The sequence below is a fragment of the Scylla paramamosain genome, unplaced genomic scaffold, assembly GCF_035594125.1.
Source record: "Scylla paramamosain isolate STU-SP2022 unplaced genomic scaffold, ASM3559412v1 Contig17, whole genome shotgun sequence".
Taxonomy (NCBI): domain Eukaryota; kingdom Metazoa; phylum Arthropoda; class Malacostraca; order Decapoda; family Portunidae; genus Scylla; species Scylla paramamosain.
Genome location: NW_026973682.1, coordinates 15,879 through 37,500, shown reverse-complemented (window position 1 = coordinate 37,500; position 21,622 = coordinate 15,879). Strand labels below are relative to the sequence as shown.

Here is a 21,622-nt window from a genome sequence, read left to right as displayed (position 1 = left end):
GTTCCCCCAGCCAACCTCAACACCTCTGCAGCCGGCTACAAGCTGTTGCCTGAGAACCCCACCCATCCTCAGGCTTTCCTTCCCATGTTGGACAATGTAAGGGATGGCTGTGTGCTGTGTTGTGTTGTGTCGTGTTGTGTTTGGAATGTAAGGGATGGTTGTGTGTTGTGTTGCATTATGTTGGGAATGTAAGGAATGACTGTGTGTTGTGTTGTGTAGGGAATATAAGGAATGGCTGTGTGTTTTGTGTTGTTTGAGGCACTGGAGCTCTGTACTTTGCCCTGTCAGTTTGGGGCAAAGGACCAACTGCTCTGCCTTGTCTCTTCCTGCTGGTAACAGAACAACCACTCAGCCTTGCCTCTCCCTGTCAGTTTTGTCATGCCTCCCTATCTGTTTAGTTTTGTCATGCCTCTCACTGTCAGTTTTGTTATGCCTTTCTCAATTTTGTCATGTCCCCATGTCAGTTTTGTTGTGCCTCCCTGTCAGTTTTGTCATGCCTCCCTCTCAGTCTTGTCATGTCTCTCTATGTCAGTTTTGTCAGGCCTCCCTGTCAGTCTTGTCATGTCTCTCCCTGTCAGTTTTGTCATAGCTCTCCCTGATAGTTTTAGGCAAGGGAAACACTATTATGCCATGCCTGTCTCTGTCGCCACCTCTCCAGCTCACCCAGACCCTCCCCTACAGGCAATGAGGACCAGCTTCTTCCAGCGCAGTGCTAAGCTGGTCCATGTGGTGCTGTGCGAAGGCCACATCCTTGACATCAAGACCACACCCATGATCACCCTCACCAGTGGCCTCATGGTGAAGGAAGATGAATTTTATGAGCAGAACTTGGTGTTGAATCTGGCCAGCCTGTTTGAGGTATCCCCAAACAACATCAGGGTCATCAGTGTTATGCAGGAGCTCTCCAAGAGACAGCAGGGAAGGCTGGAGGTGGGCACAGTGAGGATGCATGTTGGGTCTGGTCTGTGTTGAGTCTGACTGTGGTGGGTGCAGCTGTGTTCAGTGTGGCTGTGTTGAGTCTGGCTTTGTTGGATCTGTGTGTTGTGCGTGGCAGTGTTGGTCTGTGTGTTATGTGTGACCATGTTGTTTGTGGCTATGTTGGGTGTGGCTGTGTTTGGTGTGGCTGTCTGGGCTGCCTGGTCTCCCTTACTAGTAGGAGCTCAACATGCAAGACTTATTCTCAAATGTTTGGGAGTTTCAACTAATTGGAGATCTAATGGAATTTATCTGAGTTTTCAAGGTAATTTTTATGACACTTGTGATAGGGAATGATCTCACCATGAAAGGGCAGGATTAAACCAGTTTATGCTGTGAGGCTTTGCTGTGGAAGTATGTGGACAGCTGTGGTGTGCCTAAGCTCTTGGGATGTAGCAGGGTGGTCCACAAGACTGTCCCATTACACTAGGAGCCAACGGAGCTAAGAGTGTGAGTGATGTGTGCAGGAGTGTGTGATGCTTTGTGTGGGCCATCCTGTGTGAGATTGCCAGCCTGGTATATAGATAGATAGATAGTGGTAGTTTAACAAGGACTGTGCCAAATGAATGGGAAAGTTGCCTATGAGATTCTTACTATTCATTATATCTGAAAATAATTACTAAAGAGAACAAAATGTTTAAGAATACAACTTAAATTTACTTAGGCTGAAGTGGCCAGCGCTCACACTACAAGCCTGAATGGTGAGGAGGAGGAGGGAGCAATTGGTGGGGAGGTGATTCCCTACAAGAAGCTGGTGCAGAGTCTGGAGAAGGCCGTCAATAGATTCCAGGATGGATCATGCAGCAACTGTGCCTCTCTCTCTTGGTAAAGTGAACCTCTGCTCTTTGTTCCTTTGTGATCTTATGTTGTCTCTTCCTCCAATGCTTCCTCTTAAGGCAAACACTACTCTGTCTCTTTACTGCCTTAAGTCATCTCTCACTCCTGTAACTTCTTTTGGTAAAATAACACTGTTCTCTGCCCCTTTACTGCCTTGAATCATGTCCTCCTGCACTTTGTCATCAGCTGAACCATTAACAGAGGTAGTGTGTTCCTCCAATACCCACCTCTCTTCCTCAGGTGAGTGACCCCATCGAGCCACCACCCAAGGAAACCCCTCCAAAGGCCACAGAGGAGGAAGGCAGTGTTGTCATTCTGGATGCCAAGCTGTTCTACAAGCAGCAGGAGAAGGAGGTGGCAGAGAAGATCAAGGAAAGCCTGGCAGTGACTGAGTATGCCAAGCCATCCAGTGCATTGGTGCTGAGTGGTGTGTCCAGCAGTGTGGTGCAGTACACAGTGTTTGAAATGCAGCTGTCCTTTACTGTGCTGGATACAGAGGTGTGTGTGTAGTTGTAGTATACAGGGACTAAGCTACACACCTCTGGTTCTGTCTCCTCCTTTATTCATCCATCAGTTTATGTACATTTCTTGCCTCTCTCACCTTTGTTTTTCTACTTGTGATAAACAGGGGCTGGGCTACATTCCTTATCCCATCTCTGTATTCATTCAGTTCTTGTGTGTGTGTGTGTGTGTGTGTGTGTGTTTACCTAGTTGTATTTACCTAGTTGTGAAATACAGGACAAGATCCACACTAGGCTTGTGCCGTCCCGTCTCCTTATCGACTTTTATCTAGATTTTCTTTAAATTTATGAATTGTCTTTGCACATACAGTCTCATCCTTAAGTTCATTCCACACTGTTATACTTCTGTGTGGGAAGCTATGTTTCTTGATGTCTCTTCTGCAAACACTCCTATTCAGTCTCCTTCCATGTCCTCTTGTGTCTCTAGTATCTGGTATCAAGAGGTCTTCTCTGTCCGACTTTTCCATTCTTTCCAGTATTCTATATATATAGCTATCAAATCACCTCTTTCCCTCTTTTTTTCTAGTGTAGTCAGGCCCAACCTCTTCAACCTTTCCTCATAACTATACTCTCTTAAGCTTGCAAGGATTTTAGTTGCAGCTCTGGATTCTTTCTAACTTTCTTGTATCCTTTTTCAAACTTCGACCACACTGATGCTGTGTACTCCAATCTCGGACGTATCATCGTTGTTATCAGTTTTTTATCATACCTTCATCAATATAGGAGAATGCTATCTTGATGTTTTTCAACAGTTTATATGTTTCTCCTATAATTTTTGTTTATGTGCTTCCAAAATGATAAATTATCAGTAATAATTACTCCTAGGTCTTTTTCTTCTGATCTTAGAGAGATTTCCTCATTCCCTAAGTAATAGTTGCCAACTGGTCTTTTCACACTTTTTCCAAACCTCATCACACTACATTTTTTAGCATTAAACTCCATGTTCCACCTCATTAACCCTTCATTAATCTTAATTAAGTCCTGATTTAAAGCATTGCAATCCTCTTCATTTGTTACTTTCCTCATAATCTTAGCATCATGAGTGAAAATGTTCATGTAACTTTCTACACCTTCTGTCACATCGTTTACATAAACTGTGAACAAAATAGCCACTCGTTACTGTTCTCCAGTTCGACCTGCTGCCTTTAATTACTGTCCTCATTTCTCTGTTTGTCAAAAAGTCAGTCATCCACTTTAACAGTGATCCACTGAGTCCTCCAGTTTTTTCCAATTTCCATATTAGTCTTCTGTGTGGAACTTTATTGAATGCTTTTCTCAGATCTAAGTATATGCAGTTGGCCCATCCATCTCTCTCTGGCACTATATCTATTACTCTTGAGTAGAAATATATCAAATTTGTGACATAAGATCTCCCTTTTCTGAAACCAAACTGTTTCTCTGTTATCACCTTGTTGTCTTCTAGGTATTTCACCCATCTGTTCTTGATAATCTTTTCACAAATCTTTGCCACCACACTTGTGAGTGATACAGGTCTATAATTTAATGGATCTTCTTTACTTCCAGTCTTGTGGATTGGGGTAATATCTGCCCATTTCCAATCTATGGGTACTCTACCTTTTACCAGGGTGGTGCTAATTATATTGTGCAACACTGAGACTAATTGTGAGCTATGCTCTTTTAAAATCCAACTGGAGACACCATCAGGACCCATTGCTTTCCTTACATCCAGGTCTTCCAACATATTCTTTACTTCATCTACTGATGTTTTAATCTCCTTTAGGTCGGTCCCTTTTTCTAATGCTGTCCTCTCATCTCTGAAATCATTTTCCTTAGTAGACACAGAGTGGAAGTATCTATTAAACACTTCAGCTACCTCTTCTGGGTTATCCACTATCTCTTCTCCAGCTTCTACTGTGCTTATTTCATCTTTACTCTTTAATTTTCCATTAATGAATTTATAAAATAATTTTGGTTGGTCTTTACATTTCTCCACAACATTCTTTTCAAAAATTTTCTGCTCATCTCTGCGAGTTTTAAGAAATTCGTTCCTCTTCCTTATATAATTGTTCCACAGGTCCAGTCTCCTGTTTTTCTTCCACTTGTTCCATGCTTTTTCTCTCTCCAATCTAGCTGTTGCACATCTCCTGTTGTACCAATCCTTTTTGAAAAGGTTCTCTGTTGATCTTTTGGGTACCCATTTCTCTACTCCCTTATTATAAATGTCCAGGAAAGCTGTCCACTTTTCCTCTATGTCCTCCTTTTGAATAACCATGTTCCAATTCACTTCACTGAAATACTTCCTAAGTTGTCCTAAGTTAGTCTTGCTGTAGTTTAGCCATTCTCTTCTGTGGTCCTCTTTTCTTATACTGAGGTTATTATCCATATCTGTGAACTGAATCAGCTCATGATCACTTTTTCCTATTGGGTTTATGTATTTAAGGTCTTCTACTATTTCTTGTTTCTTATTGGAAATTAGATTGAGCCTTGAAGGTGCTTCATTTCATCTAAATCTTGTGTCATCTGTAACCCATTGTGTCAGGACATTTTCAATAGCCAGATCTAGTAGCTTGTTCCCCCATGATGGCTCACTGCCTTCCGTGGTCCAATTCTCCCAAGATATCTCTTTACAGTTAAAGTCCCCCATCAGGAGTATATCGTCATTTTCCTCAAATAACTCCTTGTGTCCTTGTGTCCTCAAGCATTTTGTTATATTCATCCTCTCTCCAAGAGTTGGAATAGGGGGGAACATAAGTCACCACAATGTTACAGTATCTTACAATATTCTGTCTTAAGTTTATTTTCAATACTTCTGCCTCCTCCACCCCATATGTGACAGATTCCACTAATAAATCCTTCCTAATTAGAAGCATCACACCTCCTCCCTGTTTATTTTTTCTATTTCTCATCCAGAGGTTGTATTTTCCTTCACCAATATTTAATATATCCCTTCACTTGCCAATTTAATTTCAACAATTCCCATGATGTCCGGTTTCTCCTCTTTTAATTTCTTCGATCTCTCCAGTTAGCTCTTTTTCTTCTTGTAATGTCCCCACTAATTTTTCCACACATGTCTTTTCCTTCTTTTCTCTTTCAGTCCACTGAGGTGTATACTCTTCCTTCAGACCGAATACCACGACAGTTTTTTTCTTATCCTCAGTTTCTCTCACCAAGTTTTCTTTGTTTTATAACTTGAACAACTTTTTCTGTTAGCTTTTTGTTGTTTGCCTTTGTTTGTTCCTCCACAATTTTCCTAAAATCTATCTTTTCTTTCTCTTGTTCTTTCTTCCAATTTTCCTGTTTTACATTTAACTCTTCCACTTTGCCTTCATATTCCATTGCTTTCTTTTCATATAATGTTTGTTTTTTATGTAGATCGTCTTATGCACCTCTCCACACCCCCTTCTCGGTGATCAAAGTTTCAACCATCTTCTCCATCTTGTCAAATCTATCCTTCATTTCCTTCATTTCAGTTTCCAGTGTGATAATTCTCCTTCTCATCATTGCTTTCCTGACCCTTCAGTCCTCTTCCCCAAATCCCGAGGTCTCTCTGTCTAGCCTTCGAGACGGTCCCCATTGGCATAAACAACATAGTGGGGACTGAAGTAGACCCCTCTTCACCGCTCATTATAACAATTTAACTGCTTTGGAGATGGAACAGCAACGAGTAGAACCAGTGTGAACTCTCATACTCTGTATTTCCACTAGGGCAACTCTCAGTGTGGTAGATGGCTGGATTTTTAGTGTGTGTGTGTGTGTGTGTGTTTAGTAAACTTTCAGGCCTTTTTGGTTCCCATGAAAGGACTCAAAGATACACCAATAATTATTCTCTCTCTCTCTCTCTCTCTCTCTCTCTCTCTCTCTCTCTCTCTCTCTCTCTCTCTCTCTCTCTCTCTCTCTCTCTCTCTCTCTCTCTCTCTTGCTTCTCTTCTCTTCTCTTCTCTTGCTTCTCTTCTCTTCTCTTCTCTTGCAGGATGCACCCACCAATGACCTGGGCCACAAGAGTGATCCCTGGCAGGTCACGGCAAGTCTCTTGGGAGGTCCGCCAGGTGCCATCCTCATGGGCACCACAACAGTTCCCAACAGGAATGGCACTGCCATCTTCACCAACCTGTCTGTCAGCAAGCCTGGGGAAGGCTACAACCTCACTTTCACCATCACCTACCCCAGCTATGCTCCAGCCCTCACCACCACCCTGGAGGAGACCTTCAGGTAGGTGCAGGTCTTTATTTATGTAAGAGGGGGACTGATCAAGGGCAACAAAAAGTTTAAAAAAGCCCAATGAGAGTGCCAGTCCCTAAAGAGAGGTCAAAAAGAACCATCCAAAGCTGGAGCACAAGTGTCTGGTGTAAGAACAGAAGAATAAGAAAATAAGTGAAGCTGTAAGAAGCCATAGTGTGTCCTGCAGCAGCCCAGCATAGTGCAGGCCGGACAACCCACCACTATCACTGTTCACTTTGTTGACAAGGACTCTGGCTTGGTTTTTAATGGCCTGCCTTTCAAGGTGAGGAGACAGACAGGCATGATTGACTTAAATGTTGCATATAAAGAGTAATAAAATAATAGAATCTTTGTTAACATGATGTGAGGAAGTGAGGAGACAGACAGGAATGATTTTTTTTCTTTTTTTTATAGAGTAATAGAACAATATAATTTCTGTTATTGTTCAGTTTGTTGACAAAGATTCTGGATTGTAGTTTGATGGCAAGGCATTGAAGGTGAGGAGATGACAAAATCAAGTTAAATTTTTTGGGATAGCGTAATAAAACAATATTAATTCTGTTATCAAGAGGCATTCAGTTTGTTGACAAGGACTCTGGCCCAGTGCTTGGATGGCAGGACTTTAAAGGTGGGGTAGACAGGAATAATCGAGTCAAGTTTATTTTTTGCATACATGCATGAAGTAATAAAGCAATATTATTTCTATTATCATGATACATTCATTCAGCTTGTTTACAAAAATTCTGGCTTAATGTTTGATGGTGAGGCTTTCAAGGTGAGGAGATGGACAGAAATTACTAAGTTAATTAAGGGACTGTAATTAACTTTTTTGAATGGAAATGTGTGCAAAAAGCAACATTGGTCTGTGCACACTGAAAAATCATCCAGCACTTTGGCAACAATCTGCCAAAGTTTGAGCGGTGTGTCTGAGACATAGCTTGTTTACACTCAGGCTTTAGATTACACCTTGTGGTACTCCTTATGTTTTGCTGTTTTTCATATACTGTATCTGTTTTTTTGTGTGTGCATGATTTTTGGAGACTTTTTCAGATGTGTGGCATGTTATCCCTAAGTGGTGGGAGGGGAGGGAGTGGGACAGTAATTACTGGATAATGAGTCAGTACTCAGTTGGCCTAAGGTGAGGCCAGGGCATGTAGGTACTGCCACGCTGGTGCCAGACCATCCACATGACTCATAAAATTTATGAGAGGAATTGTGTTACTATCTTCTGTGAAGACCATAACCATAGCAGAGTCTTGTAAGTACAGTCACTAGGGTGTTGTAGGGAGGTCCACAACACTGTTCCTTCCCACCAGAGACCAGAGAGAGAGAGAGAGAGAGAGAGAGAGAGAGAGAGAGAGAGAGAGAGAGAAAAAAAGTGTGTGTGCGTGTTTTATGCACACACAGTGTGCATAAAACACCTGCCAGTGGCAGTAGACACCTGCCAAAATGATAATTACTCCCAGTGATGTCTAAAGCACTGGATGATGGGGTGCTGTGAACTTATCATTAAACGCAGCTGTGACCTCAATGAATGTTTCCCTTTGTGTCTCACAAGAAAAGGGGACAGTCACAGCCTGCTCTCTAAAGACAACTCTCTTCCTTCACACAAAACTACAAGCATCTAATTACACACACACCCTTCACTCAATTATCATGGAGACTCCTACACCAGCCTCATAGAGTCACCATCGGGGGAGGGGACAACAAATGTCCCCAGGTCAGACTGCTCTTCTGGTATCGACCCTAAGTGTCTTGACACTGCTCAACTTTTTCTTCACTAACTCCTGCAACATTTGCAGTCTTGGATCCAATTTTCAGTCTGTAAAAACACCATCTCTCCTCTACTAAACCTAATTTTCTTTTCCTCACTGAAACACAGGTGTCTAAGGCAACTGACATTAGCCCCATTTTTGTTCTCTCCTACTTTCTCTATCCTCATTTTCAATCCAAAGCTGGTTGTTGCATTTATGTGCACAACAACTTAACCTGCTCTCTTGCCCATGCTCTTGAATCTTCCGAGTTTTCCACCATCTGGCTATGATTACAGTCACTCTCAAACTAAATGTATCTGTGCTGTATACCTCTCACCTAACTCCTCTGACTTTAAAAAATTCTTTGACTTCTTAACTTCCAAAGTGGAGCACATTCTGACCCTCTTCCCTTTTGCAGAGATCTCCATTCTTGGAGACTTCAATGTTCACCACCAGCTTTGGCTTTCCTCTCCCTTCACTGACCATCCTGGTGAACCAGCCTTCAACTTTGCTATCCTCCACAACCTAGAGCAATCGGTGCAACACCCTACTTGTATTCCTGACCATCTTGGAGATATGCCCAACATTATTAACCTTTTCATAACCTCTAATCCTTCTGCTTATGCTGTCACCCTCTCTTCTCTGTTGGGCTCATCCAGTCACAATCTCATATCTTTATCTTGTCCTATCACTCCAATCCTTCCTCAGCATCCCCATAAGCAGAAGTGCCTCTAGGATTTTGCCTCTGCTAGCTGCAGGGACCCAAGGAGGTATTTTGCTGATTTTCCTTGGAATGACTACTGCTTCCATGTCAGAGACCTGTCTGTGTGCAGAGTACATAACAGAGGTAGTAGAGTCTGACATGGAGGTGTACATTCCTCACTCTTTACCTTCCAAATCTTGGTTTAACACAGCTTGTTCTCTTGCTATACATGATAGAGAGGTGGCCTACAAAAGGTACTTAAGCCTTCCATCACCAGAATATCATGGGCTTTATATTTTTGCCCGGAACCATGCCAAGTCTGTTCTCCATCTACCCAAAAACTCCTTCATTAACAGAAAGTGTCAAAATCTTTCAAGATCTAACTCCCCTTGTAACTTCTGGCACCAAGCCAAAAACATCTCCAATAACTTTGCTTCTCCTTCTTTTCCTCCTTTATATCAACCGGATGGTACCACTGCTATCACATCTATCTCTAAACCTGAACTCTTTGCTCAAACCTTTGCTAAAAACTCTACCTTGGACAATTCAGGGCTTGTTCCTCCCTCGCCTCCACCCTCTGACTACTTCATGCTACCTATTAAAATTCTTCACAGTCATGTTTTCATGCCCTCCCTGGCCTAAACCCTCGGAAGGCTTATGGACCTGATGGGGTGCCTCATATTGTTCTCTGAAACTGTGCCTCTATGCTTGCACCTTGCCTAATCAAACTCTTTCAACTCTGTCAGCATCTACCATTCCTTCTTGCTGGAAGTTTGCCTACATTCAGCCTGTTCCTAAAAAGGGTGACTTCAAATCCCTCAAACTGCCATCCTATTGTTTTAATTTCCTGCCTATCTAAAGTTTTTTAATCAATCATCAACAAGAAGATTCTTAAACATCTTTCACTTCACAACCTTCTATCTGATCACCAGTATGGGTTCCATCAAGGCCACTCTACTGGTGATCTTTTGGCTTTCCTTACTGAGTCTTAGTCATCCTCTTATAAAGATTTTGGTGAGACTTTTGCTGTTGCTTTGGACATATTAAAAGTTTTTGATAGAGTTTGGCACAAAGCTTTGATTTCCAAACTACTCTCCTGCGCCTTCTATCCTTTTCTCTGTAACTTCATCTTAAGTTTCCATTCTGACCATTCTATTGCTGCTGTGGTAGATGATCACTAGTCTTCCTTTAAATCTATTAACTGTGGTGTTCCTCAGGGTTCTGTCCTATCACCCACTCTCTTCTTATTATTCTCCAGTGACCTAAACCAAACTTCTTGTCTTATCCACTCCTACACTGATGATACCACCCTGCACTTTTCTACGTCTTTTGTAGAAGTCCAACCCTTCAGGAAGTAAAGAGTTCATGCAGGGAAGCCACAGAAGACCTGACTTCTGATCTCTCTAAAATTTCTGATTGGGGCAGAGCAAACTTAGTATTATTCAATGCCTCAAAAACTCAATTCCTCCACCTATCAACTTGACACAACCTTCCAGATAACTATCCCATCTTCAGTGACACTTAACTGTCCCCCTTTCTACACTGAACATCCTTGGTCTGTCCTTTTCTTATAATCTAAACTGGAAATTTCACATCACATCCCTAGCTAAAACAGCTCTTATGAAATTAGATGTTCTGAGACATCTTCACCAGTTTTTCTCATCCCCCCCCAACTGCTAACTCTGTACAGGGGCCTTATCTGTCCATGTATGCTTTACATGTCTGGGGGGTTCCACTTGTACTGCTCATCTAGACATTATGGAATCAAAAGCTTTTTGTCTCATCAGCTCCTCTCCTCTAACTGACTGTCTTCAGCCGGTTTCTCATCACTGCAATGTTGCATCTCTTGCTATCATCTACCGCTGTTTTCATGCTAACTGCTCTTCTAATCTTGCTAACTGCATGTCTCCCCTCCTCTGATGGCCTCGCTGCACAAGACTTTCTTCTTTCTTTCACCCCTTATTATGTTCACCTCTCTAATGCAAGAGTTAACCAGTATTCTCAATCATTCATTCCTTTCTCTGGTAAACTCTGGAACTCCCTACCTGCTTCTGTCTTTCCACCTTCCTATGACTTGAATTCCTTCAAGAGGGAGGTTTCAAGACACTTATCCTTCAATTTTTGACTGCTGCTTTGGACCCTTTTATGGGACTGGCATCTCAGTGGGTCTTTTTATTTTTTGGTGGGGGGAAGGGGAGGGTTGTTGCCCTTGGCCAGTGTCCCTCCTACTTGAAAAAAAAAATAAATAAAAATATCACCACCCATATCTTCCCAACACAAATACTGACAACAGCCCCTGTGTCAAGCTGTATGTACCAGATGAGGCCGTGTCAATGCTCACCTTTGAGAACGTCATATTTGAGGCGCCTGACGTGAGACAGCAACTCATAGCCAAGGTTGCTGTTGTCTCCGCTAGCTGGTACGTGGAGTCCTCTCGAGTATTGGTGTCAGTCTGGTAAACTCTGGAGCTCCCTGCCTATGTCTGTACTTCCTTATACAAGACACTTCTTAAATTTAGGTAATTCTTTTGGCTCTGTCTTCTAGAGACTGGTACCTCAGTGGGCCCTTTTATTTTTATTTATTTATTTATTTATTTTATTTCATTTTATTTTATTTCATTTAATTTCTTTTTTTTATTTTTTCCTCTCTCTCTCTCTCTCTCTCTCTCTCTCTCTCTCTCTCTCTCTCTCTCTCTCTCTCTCTCTCTCTCTCTCTCTCTCTCTCTCTCTCTCTCTCTCTCTCTCTCTCTCTCTCCTTTTTGTTGGCCTTAGCCAGAGTTCCTCTTACATAAAGGAAAATCTTGTATACTGATGTACATACTTATGGAAGTTAGGATAAAATGTATTGCATGTTGATGTACTGTTTAAAACCCCAATACCTCACACTACAGACTATTAAAGATACAGAATCCTTGCTGAACCATCACTGGAACCATGAAAACACCCCTGAAAACACCATAACAACTGAAAGTATTGGAGGTAAGAGAGAGAGCAAAACATTTGGGAGTGCAGTTTATTATCTGTCTCCCATACAGGACTGGTGGTGTATCCCTCACATCTGGTCATCAAGGAGTACCCCATGGTCAAGTCCTTGCACACCAATCTGTTCTGATGGAAGCAGTTGGAGGGTGTGGAGGATGTGGTGAGAATGACTTTCCTTATCACCCATCTGTTATATCCTTCAGTATCTTCTTTTCTTCACCTGCACTGTGTTTTTTCCTCTTGCATCCTTCAGTAATATTGTTTTCTTCATGCCTCCTGTGTTCTTTTTGCTTCTGTTCTATCCTTCATTATACTTTTCTGTTATATCCTTCAGTGATATCCTTTTTCTCCTGCAGTGTATTCTTTTTCCCTCTTATCATATCATGTATCCTTCAATGATATCTTTTCTTCATCTTTGCTGTATTCTTTTTCCTCTACCTTATCCTTCATTATCCATTTCTTCACTCATCCTGTATTCCTTTCTTCTTTCTTTAATGCACACTTTCCTCCACACACACAATTTAAACCTTTCTATCATGCATAGTTACCCTCACCCCCTCCTTGCCCCACGCACACACACACACACACACACACACACACACACACACACACACACACACACACACACACACACACACACACACACACACACACACACACACACATACACACACCTCTAATGATGTTATGGTGATGTGACACAGTTGGAGGATGGAGTGCTGAGTATGTTGCTGCAGTCAGTAGACATGCTGGCTGCTGGCTGACGGAGTGTACTGTGGCCCCGTTGATTTCACTCTCAGCAATGACTCCAAGAAGACCATAGCAGAGTACCAGGTGTGTATTGTGAAGAGGTGAATTGAATGGCTGTATTTTTCATTCTTTCTTCTGTGGTAAAAGAATGTCAAAAAGCAAGCTCGTTCATCGCTTTCTTGTCTTCCTGTAGTCATTTTCATTGCTTTTATATTCTTTCCACTAATTCTCTCTTCCTCTACTTCCTACAGTCACTTTCATTTAAGTTTTCTATTCATTTCACTAATTCTTTTCACTCTCTATTTCTTATAGCCATTTTCACTACTCTTTCTTATTCTCCTCTCTCCCTCCATGTCTCACAGCCATTTTCATCGTCCTTTTCTAGTTCACTAATTCTTCTCACTTCCTCTGCTTCGAGATAACTGGACCACAGGAGCATGTTGCCACAGCTCTAGGGAAACTGTGCACATCCCTCAGCAGTAACATAGCTATCCCAGTAGCGACAGGATACTTAGACACTCACTACAATGCAAGGAAAGTTTACGTCGAGGACCAGATCTTGCGCTGCTCTTGGAGAAACATTGTGCATCTCTTGAACAAGAGTGAGACTGGGGACCCTCTTCTAGATAATCGGAATGGTTCTGAAGTTAGCCTTGTGTCTTCTGTCCCTAAGGATCCTCCAGTCCTTGCATCTCCCCTTTGGCACCATATCTTGTGCTGCTCTCAGAAAAAAGTGCTTCTCTGGAATGAAACTGAGAGTGAGGATGGTGTTTCAGGTGCTGGGAATAGTACTGAACTTAGTCTCATTTCTGGTGTCCCTGTGCATCTCCCAGTCCTTATATTAATGTGATGTCTTGCTAACTCTCATGCTGTCTCACTCAGTTTGGTACAATTGTTTACTGCAAGTTTAGAGTTTAGTTTTCAATGTAAGGTCACTGATAGTAAAAGGAGTGGTTGAATGCTTCTCTTTCTCATCTTGTCTTCCTTTTCCTTGTCCTCTTCCTCATTTACTTGCATTTCTCTCATTCTCTACCTCCTGGTCTTTTCCTTCATCCTTCTCTCTCTCTCTCTCTCTCTCTCTCTCTCTCTCTCTCTCTCTCTCTCTCTCTCTCTCTCTCTCTCTCTCTCTCTCTCTCTCTCTCTCTCTCTCTCTCTCTCTCTCTCTCTCTCTCTCTCTCTCTCTCTCTCTCTCTCTCTCTCTCTCTCTCTCTCTCTGCAGGATGGCCAAGGAAATCCATCTCAAATACCCAGAGATCCTCCATGCCGCTTACCCCTTCTTCCTCTCCCTCAAGTTTGTGGGTGCTGGTGGCTCTCTCCTGGATGGAGCAGTTTTCGTGGTGAGACACACAAGAAACCTTAACTCTCATGCCTTGGGTCTTATGGGAACTGTTTTCAAAGAGAAAGAGTCTGGTTTGTGGTAAGACACACTGGGAACCTTAACTTTTATCCCCATATTGTGAAATGCCTGAGGTGTTATGAGAACTGTTTTCATAGAGGAGTCTGGTTTGTGGTAGGAAGTGCGGGGAACCTTAACTTTTATCCCCATATTGTGAAATGCCTGAGGTGTTAATGGAACTGTTTTAAAAGAGGAGTCTGGTTTTTATGATTGGTTGATTGATGATGCAGAATATTATTAACTATTTCCTGAATCATGAAAAAAATGTCCTTGAAAATCCCATCAGCTTTCATAAGGACTGTTTTCATGATAATGAGTCAGGTTCTCATAGGTGTTTCTTTCTTCTGGTGATGCAGAATACTTGTTAAACTATCACCAGAATCATGAAGTACCCTTGAAAATTCCAGTAAGTATTTCTAAAGGTCACTGAGATGGTTAGTCCAGTGACTGTGTGTTTTGTTTTCTTGTGTATATTTTGTCTCTCATTCCACGTAGTTCTCTTGTTTCTTCTCAGGATCAAAAGATATTGATTGAGATACTGGGGAGGGATGTGAGTGCATGCCCAAGGCGAGGCAAGAGAGAGATAGAGAGAGAGAGAGAGAGAGAGAGAGAGAGAGAGAGAGAGAGAAAAAAAAGTGTGTGTGCATGTTTTATGCACACACAGTGTGCATAAAACACCTGCCAGTGGCAGTAGACACCTGCCAAAATGATAATTACTCCCAGTGAGGTCTAAAGCACTGTTCAGGGGGTGCTGTGAACTTATCATTAAACCCAGCTGTGACCTCACTGAACGTTTCCTTTTGTGTCTCACAACACAAGGGGGTAGTCACAGCCTGCCCTCTAAAGACAACTCTCTTCCTCCACACAAAACTACAAGCACCTAATAACACACACACCCTTCACTCAAAAATTTTAAAATCATGGCGACTCCTACACCAGCCTCGGAGTCCCCATCTGGGGAGGGGACCATAAATGTCCCCAGGTCGGACTGCCTTTCTGTCGACGACCCTAAGTGTCTTGACACCCCCCTCAACTTTTTCTTCATTAACTTCTGCAACATTCGCGGTCTAAGATCTAATTTTCAATCTGTAGAACACCACCTCTCCTCTTCTAAACCTCATCTTCTTTTCCTCACTGAAACTCAGGTGTCTGAGGCAACTGACAGTAGCCCCTTTTCTGTTCCCTCCTACTTTCTCTATCCTCATTTTCGATCCAAAGCTGGATGCTGCGTTTATGTGCGCAATGACTTAACCTGCTCTCGTGCCCACGCTCTTGAATCTTCCGAGTTTTCCACCATCTGGCTACGACTACAGAGTCATTCTCATACTAAATTTATCTGTGCTGTATACCTCTCTCCGAACTCCTCTGACTATAAGAAATTCTTTGACTACTTAACTTCCAAAGTGGAGCACATTCTGACCCTCTTCCCTTTTGCAGAGATCTCCATTCTTGGAGACTTCAATGTTCACCACCAGCTTTGGCTTTCCTCTCCCTTCACTGACCATCCTGGTGAACTAGCCTACAACTTTGCTATCCTCCATGACCTAGAGCAATTGGTGCAACACCCTACTCGTATTCCTGACCGTCTTGGAGATACGCCCAACATTCTTGACCTTTTCCTGACCTCTAATCCTTCTGCTTATGCTGTCACCCTTTCTTCTCCGTTGGGCTCCTCCGATCACAATCTCATATCTTTATCTTGTCCTATCACTCCAATCCCTCCTCAGGATCCCCCTAAGTGAAGGTGCCTCTGGCGTTTTGCCTCTGCTAGTTGGGGGGACCTGAGGAGGTATTTTGCTGATTTTCCTTGGAATGACTACTGCTTCCGTGTCAGAGACCCGTCTTTGTGTGCTGAGCGCATAACAGAGGTGATAGTGTCTGGCATGGAGGCATACATTCCTCACTCTTTTCTCGTCCTAAACCTTCTAAACCTTGGTTTAACACAGCTTGTTCTCGTGCTATACATGATAGAGAGGTGGCCCACAAAAGGTACTTAAAGCCTTCCTTCACCAGAATCTCACGCACTTTATATTTCTGCCTGGAACCATGCCAAGTCTGTTCTCCAACTAGCCAAAAAACTCCTTCATTAACAGAAAATGTCAAAACCTTTCAAGATCTAACTCCCCTCGTGATTTCTGGCATCTAGCCAAAAATATCTCCAATAACTTTGCTTCTTCTTCTTTCCCTCCTCTACTTCAACCAGATGGCACCACTGCTATCACGTCTATTTCTAAAGCTGAACTCTTTGCTCAAACCTTTGCTAAAAACTCTACCTTGGACGATTCTGGGCTTGTTCCTCCCTCTCCTCCACCCTCTGACTACTTCATGCCACGTATTAAAATTCTTCGTAATGATGTTTTCCATGCCCTCGCTGGTCTAAACTCTCGGAAGGCTTATGGACCTGATGGGGTCCCTCCTATTGTTCTCCGAAACTGTGCCTCCGTGCTTGCACCTTGCCTAGTCAAACTCTTTCAGCTCTGTCTGTCAACATCTACCTTTCCTTCTTGCTGGAAGTTTGCCTACATTCAACCTGTTCCTAAAAAGGGTGACCGCTCTAATCCCTCAAACTACCGTCCTATTGCTTTAATTTCCTGCTTATCTAAAGTTTTTGAATCTATCCTCAACAGAAAGATTCTTAAACATCTATCACTTCACAACCTTCTATCTGATCGCCAGTATGGGTTCCGTCAAGGCCGCTCTACTGGTGATCTTCTGGCTTTCCTTACTGAGTCTTGGTCATCCTCTTTTAGAGACTTTGGTGAAACTTTTGCTGTTGCCTTGGACATTTCAAAAGCCTTTGATAGAGTCTGGCACAAAGCTTTGATTTCCAAACTACCCTCCTACGGTTTCTATCCTTCTCTCTGTAACTTCATCTCAAGTTTCCTTTCTGACCGTTCTACTTGAGCTGTGGTAGACGGTCACTGTTCTTCTCCTAAATCTATTAACAGTGGTGTTCCTCAGGGTTCTGTCCTGTCACCCACTCTCTTCTTATTATTCATTAATGATCTTCTAAACCAAACTTCTTGTCCTATCCACTCCTATGCTGATGATACCACCCTGCACTTTTCCACGTCTTTTCATAGACGTCCAACCCTTCAGGAGGTAAACATATCACGCAGGGAAGCCACAGAACGCCTGATTTCTGATCTTTCTAAAATTTCTGATTGGGGCAGAGCAAACTTGGTATTGTTCAATGCCTCAAAAACTCAATTCCTCCATCTATCAACTCGACACAATCTTCCAGACAACTATCCCCTCTTCTTCAATGACACTCAACTGTCCCCCTCTTCTACACTGAACATCCTCGGTCTGTCCTTTACTTATAATCTGAACTGGAAACTTCACATCTCATCTCTAGCTAAAACAGCTTCTATGAAGTTAGGCGTTCTGAGACGTCTCCGCCAGTTTTTCTCACCCCCCAGCTGCTAACTCTGTACAAGGGCCTTATCCGTCCATGTATGGAGTATGCTTCACATGTCTGGGGGTTCCACTCATAGTGCTCTTCTAGACAGGGTGGAATCAAAAGCTTTTCGTCTCATCAACTCCTCTCCTCTAACTGACTGTCTTCAGCCCCTCTCTCACCGCCGCAATGTTGCATATCTAGCTGTCTTCTACCACTATTTTCATGCCAACTGCTCTTCTGATCTTGCTAACTGCATGCCTCCCCTCCTTCCGCGGCCTCGCTGCACAAGACTTTCTTCTTTCTCTCACCCCTATTCTGTCCACCTCTCTAACGCAAGAGTTAACCGGTATTCTCAATCATTCATCCCTTTCTCTGGTAAACTCTGGAACTCCTTGCCTTCTTCTGTATTTCCACCTTCCTATGACTTGAATTCCTTCAAGAGGGAGGTTTCAAGACACTTATCCACCAATTTTTGACCACTGCTTTGACCCTTTTATGGGACTGGCATTTCAGTGGGCATTTTTTTTTATTAGATTTTTGTTGCCCTTGGCCAGTATCCTTCCTACATAAAAAAAAAAAAAAAGACAGAAAACATGTAATTTTTGTATCATTCCAACATTTTCCTCTTCTCAATTTTCCTGTTGCCCTTCCAGATATTCAGCTTTTCTTTGTTCCTTCAGTGAAAAATCTTTCCTTAACTCTGTTGTATCCCCTCAATATCCAGCCTTTGTTTGTCCCTGCAATAATGGATCTTTTCTGTGTATTTCCTCCAGGATCTATTTACCTGAGAACAACTTGTCAACAATTCCTGTGGATGTCGTCATCAGCAAGGTCAGTGTTAGATACCAACTTGCTGCTCAGGTGTCTGTTGTACCTGCTGGTTGGCATCTCCACTTTGTCTCTCCTGGTAAGCAAGTATGTATGTGTATGTGTATCTATTGATTTATTTCTGTGTGTATTGTGTCTGTCTATCTGTGTGAATGTGGAGAGTTTGGGGTGAATCTTGCTTGATACCTGATGTGGATGGATTGCTGTGTGCCTCTCAGTGCAGCAGCCTGTCAGTCCAGACGGCATTTGACAGCTGTTTCTCACTCCACATATTTACACAAAGGTGCTGACAGATTAGCAGCAGGAGTGGGAACTGCAGTGGCTGTAACTCATATGACTTCACTGGTACCAATCCAGACCACCTGGCTTCCCCAGGGACAGGCTTGTGTCACCCTGACCTTACCTCTACCTATACATCTACCACTGCACTACATTTGGAATCTGGTTGAGTACATGTACTCAGACCCAAGCCTGATGTGTAAGTGTGTGTGTGTGTGTGTGTGTGTGTGTGTGTGTGTGTGTGTGTGTGTGTGTGTGTGTGTGTGTGTCTTTGTCTATCTCTGTTGAAATCAAGTCATTGTTGTGTCTTGGAGGGAATAAGTGTGTGTATGTGACTATCTATCTATTTATCTATCTATTTGTGTTTAAATAAAGTTGTTGGTAGCATCTGAGGGAATGAGAGGAGTGTGAGCTCAGTATGATGTGCAAGGAGTTTATGGATGTTTTAACATTTTGTAATATAAGTATTTATTAGTTTGCATATCTTTTTTTGCATGCAAGATTTTAATACTTTATCATTTTGTCTGCATCTAACATACAGTCTCTCTCTCTCTCTCTCTCTCTCTCTCTCTCTCTCTCTCTCTCTCTCTCTCTCTCTCTCTCTCTCTCTCTCTCTCTCTCTCTCTCTCTCTCTCTCTCTCTCTCTCTCTCTCTCTCTCTCTCTCTCTCTCTCTCTCTCTCTCTTCACCAATTCTCCTTACAGGCTTGGTGGTGTATCCTGAAAATTTGGAGATCCAGGAGAACTCTGTCACCAAGGACGTGCAAATGAATGTCATTGGGTGGCTGATGGCAGCTCCTCAAGTGAACCCAGAGGTGAGGGAGGCTATCACTGGGTCTTGGAGGGAGCAGGGAAGCAGGGGTTAGAGTGAAGATGTTTAGAAAAGAGGGATGCAGCACTGTGGTTGTGAAGAGTAGCCATCATTTTCATTTTAAGGGTGTTTTTAAGCTATTTGGCTTGTAGTGCCACTGAGACTATCCCTTTCCACTGGGGACTCAAAATAAGAATAAAGACAGACTTCGTATTCTGAGTGTTAATGAAAGTAAGAATAATAATCAGAAATAGCAACCATTATCACTATCCTGTTTCTTCATGTCAAGCTTGATAAAGTTAGATTTAAAAAAAGAAATAGGAAGGAACTGGTTTTCAGATGGAGTGATAGATGAATGAAATAGACTCGGTAGTTAGGTTAGTGCTGAGTCATTAGGGAGCTTTAAAAGATTAGACAAATTTATGCATGAGGATGATAGTGAAAATAGGTAAGCACATTTCATGCAGGGATTGCCATGTGTAAACCAGATGGCTTCTTGCAGTTTCCCTTGTGTTCTTACAATTATTATGCCACTGATATGATGCCACAACACAATGGTAATGGTGGTGATGGTGTGTTCCCGAGTGATGCAGGTGATAATGGGGCTTGACATGAGTGTCAAGGGCATGTAGTGTCCCATCACCTTTGCTCCTGTGACCTCTGGCTCTTCTAAAAAGGGAGTTGCATCCTTCACGGTATTTTTATGTCTGATGGTGTGTAGTGGTAAGGATTATCCAAGATTGGAGAAGTGTCTTGGGACCTTCCTCATGAAAAAATTTGTCATAGGGAAAAGAAAATACAGAAGCAGGCAGGGAGTTCCAGAGTTTACTGGTGAAAAGGATGAAAAATTAATAATGGTGAACTCTTGTATTGGAGAGGTGGACCACCACCATCACCACTACTTATTCTCCACAGATCACTGGGCTAAAGTACAGCAAGATGAGTGCCTTGGAGAAGCTGTGCCTTGAGTTGAAGGCTGCAGTCACCATCAGAAAAGAGCAAAGCTGCAACAAGTCATCCAAGTACTTTGTCAAGAAGGTTTATGTTGAAGGCAACCTCCTGCACTGCTCTCAGGAGAACAGTGGGACTCATGACCGCCTCCAAGACCCACAGAGGATTGGAAGGCATAAATTCAATCTTGGATAACTAGACATTTAAAACTGGTGACTCCACTTGTCAGATTGTAGGTGGGAAAGTTTTAGGGTTGATTGATGGGAACATTGTTGATCTAAATTTTTTTTTGGTAAAGTACTGTAAATCACTTGCATGTGAAGTTTCAAATGGATGAAATAGCATGAATGGTATTGTAGTTGAATTGTTCTTTGTAGCTGGAAAAAAAAATTAGGGTCAATTGATGGGAAAACTATTGTTCAAAATCCTTTTATTGTAAACTAGATCATGTACATAGTTGTGAAATTTTTTTTGGAAATGAAATAGCATGAATGATGATGATGTTTGTGTTGTACTATGGGTAAACCATTGGAAAAAATGTAGTAGTTATGAACAAAATTGGATTAACTAAACATCACTGAGGTTGTAGTTGTGAAATTTTGGTGTAAATTAATGTAAACAATGAAATACTTAATCATTAAAGTTTTAATCTTATATTAGGAGTCATTGGAAATTAGCTAAAATAAACACCCTTATATCATCTTAACCATATAATGACTAACCAACTTTCCTCTCAAATCATAGCATAGTTTTAACACAAGTAAACAGTGCACAGCTTTGCCAAATGTTGTCATAAATCTGTGTTGGAAATATAGTCTTCATCAAGCATTATTGTTGTGTGAGTTATCATTGCTGTCATGTGTTGTTTTAAGGAGACACTGATTTTGCATTTTTTTTTTCTACACCTATTCAAAAGTTTAAAAATCTTTCAGTTTTCTGTGCATGTGTTCTAGTATCCTCTGCATTCTTTCTTGTCATTCTTTCACACTCAAGAGCTAAATGCATTGAACTAACATTCCCATTCCTATTATTCAGCAACTCATGAAATTAACACCAGAGCAATTTGGTATGTTATGGAAAATGAGAGAGAGAGAGAGAGAGAGAGAGAGAGAGAGAGAGAGAGAGAGAGAGTCCTTTTTCCCTCTTCTCTCATGTCATGGCCCAGGACAGGGTGACGTCCTTGGAACATCGTCATTTGCATTCCCTAATCACAGACAGATGTGCCTCCTCACTCACTCCTCCATGTTGGAGAAAAT

At 42.2% G+C, this 21,622-nt stretch overlaps 2 protein-coding genes across 8 annotated transcripts in view; both read left to right on the top strand.

Annotated features, from left to right (window-relative positions):
* LOC135097335 (uncharacterized) overlaps positions 1-14,038 on the top strand; it is a 119,273-nt gene extending 105,235 nt beyond the window's left edge. For 3 of the 7 annotated variants that reach the window (XM_063999131.1, XM_063999132.1, XM_063999130.1), the window contains 4 exons: positions 1-96; positions 682-930; positions 1,640-1,800; positions 2,053-2,489. The exon at positions 1-96 is cut by the window's left edge and continues 102 nt beyond it. In XM_063999131.1, coding sequence (XP_063855201.1) covers positions 1-96; positions 682-930; positions 1,640-1,800; positions 2,053-2,056 — 510 coding nt within the window. In that variant the 3' untranslated portion in view covers positions 2,057-2,489. Of the gene's footprint in view, positions 97-681; positions 931-1,639; positions 1,801-2,052; positions 2,490-6,264; positions 6,504-12,003; positions 12,111-12,654; positions 12,785-12,951; positions 13,827-13,919 lie in introns of those variants that run through there. The other 4 variants (XM_063999127.1, XM_063999128.1, XM_063999129.1 and 1 more) reach the window with 4 other exon arrangements.
* On the top strand, positions 13,931-21,197 carry LOC135097336 (uncharacterized). The gene is made up of 5 exons (XM_063999134.1): positions 13,931-14,037; positions 18,273-18,406; positions 18,703-18,805; positions 19,310-19,419; positions 20,331-21,197. Exons 2-5 carry the CDS (start codon positions 18,314-18,316, stop codon positions 20,559-20,561), a joined length of 537 nt encoding a protein of 178 aa, XP_063855204.1. The 5' UTR covers positions 13,931-14,037; positions 18,273-18,313; the 3' UTR covers positions 20,562-21,197.
* The last annotated feature ends 425 nt before the right edge of the window (positions 21,198-21,622 follow it).

Excerpts from the sequence above, each read along its gene's own strand:
- LOC135097336 (XM_063999134.1), top strand. The coding sequence starts at position 18,314 with ATGTCGTCATCAGCAAGGTCAGTGTTAGATACCAACTTGCTGCTCAGG. Across the intron at positions 18,407-18,702 it reads TCTCCACTTTGTCTCTCCTG|GGACAGGCTTGTGTCACCCT; the intron begins GTAAGCAAGTAT and ends TGGCTTCCCCAG. Across the intron at positions 18,806-19,309 it reads CTCAGACCCAAGCCTGATGT|GCTTGGTGGTGTATCCTGAA; the intron begins GTAAGTGTGTGT and ends TTCTCCTTACAG.